Raw genomic sequence first — 6,000 nt, 5'->3', positions numbered from 1 at the left:
GGGGCATTATTACTGTGTGGACAGTAAGAGAAGGGGCACTATTACTTTTGGAGGAGTGGGTAGTAACAGGATTGAAAGAGGCAAGTCATCATGAAAGCAGTATTCCTGGTGGGTTATGCCTTGATATAAAAACCAAAAGTGATGACTCCAATTACAGAAGACCTGTGATCACTGGAGGTAACAGCACTGTAATCACTATCACTGTGTAGAACTAGCATATAGTGTGCATGTTTACGTATATATACAGTAGATTTTTCTGACTGCCTCTGATTCTCCAACTACCATCTTCATGATTCTGTGCATCTTGATGCACTGACTCTTCCATCTGATTTTCTGCTGGTCACATGTGACATGGCGTCATTACATTCTAACATCTCCTATAGTCTTAGTATGCCAGCTATCTCTTACTTTCTGGATCTACAGTCACATACAGACTGTATGCAGGACTCATTTTCGATTGAATTACTTGACTTTATGTCACAAGACTTTAATTTTCAGTGGCACATTTTTCGGTCAGGTGTCTGGCGCTGTGATGGGTGCATGTTGGGCCCCACTTATGGGGTTGGTGGCAGCGGGAGTGCATGTATACATCACGGTTCCTTCAGAAAAAATGTTAAATAGTTTTTATTTTATTGACATTTTGCACTATGGCAAGAGACAAGAGAGGAGGTGTTGATTTTATTTCGTGTTTAAACAACAATGTACAGAATATACACTTGACACACTTCATTTCAGAGACTGCGGTGGAATATTTGGATTTACGACTAGCGGTTGACAGTAAAACCATTCATTCTTCATTATTTAGGAAGTCCACAACCAGCAAAAACTTGTTACAGTTCTCAAGCTTCCATTCTCACCATGTATTTTTGAAAGCAAAACCTAACTCTTCAGACCACAGGGGTTTTAAGTCCCAGGTCGGAGATCCTGCAAAATGGTTTGTGGGTCGAGGTTATCCCAGCAAAATAGTTTAACTAGTTTACCAAGCGGCACATGACGCCGACCACAAGCAAACACTGCAACCACAAATGAGGTTTCCGGATGGCTGTCTCCAGTTTATTACAAGGTACAATAAGCAATGGAAAAAAATGTAAATCGCTCTTGGATTAGCATTGGTATATTCTCTGTTTGGATCACAGGAGGAGCAAGATTATTTTTGACACACCACTTCTGACAATAAAGAGGGCTCCTACCGTTAATCAACGTTGATCCAGGGATTATTCTGACTGCCATTATGGAGTCCAGAAGGATTTTTTCCCCCCAAATGGGCTAAATTGGCTTCTGCCTTATTGGGTTTTTCTTTTGCCTTCCTCTGGATCAACAAGGGTGGGGGTGGGGGGGTGGCAATAGGCTGAACTAGAAGGACATTGTCTTCTTTCAGCCTAACATACTATATTAAAGGGGTTGTACCAAGATTATAAGTGATCCCCTATTCGCAGGATAGAGGTTAACTTACTGATCATGGGGGCTGCACTGATGAGGCCCCTGCCGATCTTAAGATTGGGGATCTCATGTCCTCTAATGCCTCTTACTGCGGGGGTTTGCAGAATGAATGAAGCTGGCTGAGCATCACGATCAACGCACCATTAAACTAAATGGGGCTGATGGAAATAACCAAGCGCTTGCGCTCGTAGACCCATTGAAAGTGAATGGAGCATTAACGTGCTTGTGCAACCAGCACTCCATTCAGTCTCCTCTTGACTGCAGGGGTGTAGTAACACTAAAGTGAGGAGGATGATGGACACGGGACCCAATCCGTAAATTATACTGTCACAGTTCTCTCTGGTGCCTGCCTTGACCTCTGGCTTGTAATACCATACTAAACCTAATCTGTGTATCTTGACCTCCAGCTTGCTCTATGTTCTGAAGTTGCGTTGCCTGCCCCAACCTGGAGTATCTGACTACGCTCCTGTTCACACTCTCAGATACTGCACTTTGCTCTGTACTAATGTCAGCTGCCAGATTACTGGGACGACTTCCAGAGTAATGGCCTGGGGACCACACAGATCCGGATGGTGGGATTAAAGGATAAAGACTGTGGTTCCTCAGGTGTTGTCTCTGGATTCGGCCCTAAACCAAACCATTGTATAGTACATTGGATCCACATACGCTTTACATTTGCACAAATAAATTCTGCATAGAGTGACATTAAACCTAGGGCCGGCACTGTGGAGAACCGTATCAACCAATGTATCTAACCTTATCAAAGCTATGTAATGCTATTGGGAGGTTTAATGACCATTTACCTTTCTCTGGGCACCTTAACAGGGGTTTTCCATATTTAATCGCCCATGTTGATTGCCTCATAGGCTTCCCTGGAGTCCAAAAGAAGATTTCATACACCAAAATACACAAATACAAGTTATGATGACAAACTTAGCACTAATACATCTACAAAGTCCAGTAATACCATAATAATGATTAGTCTTTTAATGAAAAAGCAGTGCAGAACATAAAATATATGACATATAAATGTATCACATTAGGTTTTCAGTGTCTGGATATAAATAAATGGTACGGGTTCTGATCAATACATACATAGTAATAGGAATACAAATCCTCTGCCAGTAGTAATTGGCTCGTCGACTGTAGTACTGGTAGAGTGAATTATATCAAACAGCTCAATGGTGTTTGTGGGTCTTAGAAGAAGACAACATTCTGAGATATGGTTCTACAGAAATAAGGAATGTGAAATCTTGGTTTCTAGGTCCTTCATGAAGCTCTTGGCTTTTCATGAAGAACACTGAATCATACTGTATCCCCACATTTATATAAGTAAGGTCCTTAGGACACAGACAATGCAATGAAGAGTCACGCAAGTCAACATTTGTACTATTGTGAATATTTTGATAGGATGGTTAGCATAGCCAGGAATGGTGGCAAAATTGGGTTGTATCTCAAAGACTTTCCACTGTTTCCATTCTTCAGATCACGTATGGTGACTCTAGATCCACGGAAGGCAGTTACCCCATGAGATTTCTCCATGCTCTCAGAAGCACAACCAGCCACTGTGATGGTAGCCCCTGCAAGATAACACAGTATTAGACAATAATTATCATTATATATACACCCCATGAGCTGAGGGGCCGTAAAAAGTGGAAAAAAAGGAAAAGTGGAAATATAGGGACAGAAAATGATTGTGCAACATTAAAGGGGGTTTTCTGAGAACCCCAACATTGGTGGTAGTGAGGAGATGGAGTATGTAATAAAATAAAAAAAACTTACATACTCACCTCTCGCTGAGCTCTACTCTCCTGCTGCCGCTCCAGTCTTTTATTAACTTCGGTGGCAGCAGTGACGTGGATTGTTTTTCCACACGACTGCCACAGCCAATGGGAGGCCGTCAGGGACTTCGCCAGGCCTGCTGGCATTACCTGTCAAATGCTGTGGCAAGGGACTCCCGAAACGGCAGTCCAGCACCACAGTGAGTCTATCACTTTTATATAGTTTTGAGCACTGGGGAGCCCGAAACTGTAAAAGTAATAACTTGAAAAAACCTTTAAACTACTCAACTCTCACAACAGGCTGACACTTTAGTCACTTTTCAGCTTTTGATGTATACACCGGGAGAACAACCAGCAGCTACCGTTGCAATTAAAATTATTCAACCCTCATTGCAAATTAGGTTTATTTGCCAAATGTACAAACTTTTAGCTGTTTGCAAATAAAAGTAATGAAATGCTATTTTTAATGTGTACTGCAGTCTCTAAATTATTCAACACCCTCAATAAAATCTCTCATAACAGCACACGTTTGTACATCAGGTATTGTCTCAAACACACCTGATGCAACTAATTAAGCGTTTAATTAATTGCATCGGGTGAGCTTGACATAAAACACATAAATGCCTTGAATATTTAGGGCTTTGGTGGCTGTGATATTTTATTGCATGTTAGAAATATGTAAGAGAGTGGTCCAAAAAGTTAAAAGGTCATTTCCATGTACAAACAAAGAAAAGGATATCACAAAATAGCAAAGGAACTGAATATTCCTAGAGGTACAGTTGGAAGCAGTTCAGAACTTCAAAGTTAGAAGAACACTGGCTTCACTACCTGGACGTGCCAGAAAGAGGAAGCCATCACCGGCTGCAACCAGATTCCTGAGGAGACAGTTGGCCAAAAACCCTCGAGTGTCTGCAAAAAAACCTGCAGCAAGATTTGGTGGCAGCAGGTACCGAGGTTTCTGCTTGCCAAGTAAAAAATGTATAATCAACATAAGAGATTAGTAGTAATAATAAGGTAATACTTTTCTTTTAAGCAGGGGTGAAGCCCAAGGTCATCCATTACTGAAGGCAGTAATAGATATGAAAGTCGAGGTTGTAAATACAGGTATGCAGTGTAAGTCATAAGAATTTATCATTACACATGTAAGAAATTGTCTAGTATAGTAATTATGAAGGGTGTGTTTGTATGGTTTTCCAAGGAAAGGTTAAGAGCTTCCATGTTGCAATCCTATTTTAAATTTTCCTTAATTAATACTTTTGTTGAAAAATTTCTAGATTTTCTATCACTAATTCTACAATCAAGATCTATTTACTGTAGCAACTGCTACAAGCTACAACATGCTACTAAAGACAAAAAAAGCTTCTGTAGAGAAGATGAAGTGTAACCATTATATATTCTGCTCCATAGCACCATTTGATCAAGCTCCACAGCAGTGTTCCTCTGCTATTTCTACAAGATCTCCTCATACTGACTTCTGGTTTGCTTTTCCCACTGCGCTACCCACCTTCTCCATCTGTATTGCCAACCGAGACCTTCCATAACTGACTTCTGGCTTCTCTTCTGACTACCCTACCCACCTCCTCCATACGTACTGCAAACTGTGACTACCTGTTGACAACCTCTGGCTTCCTCCCAACTACTCTCCAGACCCAAGGCTCCACACTAGTGCCTAAAACTGCTATACTAAGGCTGCATTTGTTAGAATATCTACAGGCGCATTGTATGCCCTAGGCTTGATGGCACCTTGTGTAGCATGGGGTTTTTTTGCACCTCGCTACCCCCCTCCTATCATATGAAAAAAGTGATATGTATTGCATTGATAGGCATGTCTAACTCTCAGTTCTCTCTAAGCTGGTTTGAGGAACCTGCTGTTATATATCCTCTATACACTGCACATTGAGAGAACAGGATATTTTCTTCTCCAACTGTCTATAGTATGCACAAACACATAACATCAACATAGAAGACAATTGGTTAGACTCAATTAAATGCTATCGCAGTACTGTTTATCAAAGTTTAATTGATCTAAACGCTTTAACAGAGTTTGCCTACAGAAAAACTGGAAAACACATTTCCTGAATGATGAATTTCTGGGTATTATTGTATCTTGTCACCACCAGGAAGCTAGGCGTTTGACAGGGCTTAGATGCATGAATGCCCACATCACACCCCAGGCTTCCAATTGGGTGAATGCAGTAAGGTTCTTTAGGGTCCTAGCTGCAGCATTGGTAGTGATTTTTGGCAGCCCTGGAGGGTTAGGGGTTCATTTTCCATTTAGGCTTACATTATTTGCTGTAAATGTAGAAGCCTTTACAGCTAAAAATATAAGCCTAACTGGTAAACTAACCCCCACCCTGCCAGGGCTGCCAAAAATCACTACCGATGCTGCAGCTGTCCCTGCGCTCCGTGAGTGCTCCAGCCGGCCAGTTTTTTGCAGCTGCTGTGGCAGCTGTGAGCTGCGTCTTGCCTGTCAATTGCCGCACTAACTTACAGTTGCTATCCGCTGTGCGTCTGCCTCAGCCACCCACCCAGTCTTGCCGTGGTCCTCTTCCTAGGGTGTCAGGATGGCACTTGGATGATTACACTGCCCACAACTAGTACAGTCGCCAGTGTCTCCCGGTGCCCCTGCCGTCGCTCCCAGCCTGGGGGTGTTACTAAATGATTTGATAGCTGTTACCTTGTCACCACCCCTAACTTCCGGTAGTGACAAGGTTCAATAATACCGAATTTCTGATCTAGTTCTGACTGGCTTAGGCTGCTGTTATTTTGTACGTGGATA

The 6,000-nt window shown here is 42.1% G+C and overlaps 1 protein-coding gene across 2 annotated transcripts in view; it reads right to left on the bottom strand.

Annotated features, from left to right (window-relative positions):
• Positions 1-2,412: 2,412 nt before the first annotated feature.
• Positions 2,413-6,000, bottom strand: part of LOC136632020 (phospholipase A2 inhibitor and Ly6/PLAUR domain-containing protein-like) — a 35,435-nt gene continuing 31,847 nt past the window's right edge. For both annotated transcript variants that reach the window (XM_066606560.1, XM_066606561.1), the window contains one exon: positions 2,413-3,020. In XM_066606560.1, coding sequence (XP_066462657.1) covers positions 2,830-3,020 — 191 coding nt within the window. In that variant the 3' untranslated portion in view covers positions 2,413-2,829. The remainder of the gene's footprint in view (positions 3,021-6,000) is intronic.

This window comes from Eleutherodactylus coqui, chromosome 6 (assembly GCF_035609145.1).
Source record: "Eleutherodactylus coqui strain aEleCoq1 chromosome 6, aEleCoq1.hap1, whole genome shotgun sequence".
Taxonomy (NCBI): domain Eukaryota; kingdom Metazoa; phylum Chordata; class Amphibia; order Anura; family Eleutherodactylidae; genus Eleutherodactylus; species Eleutherodactylus coqui.
This window is presented reverse-complemented; position numbering and strand designations above follow the sequence as displayed.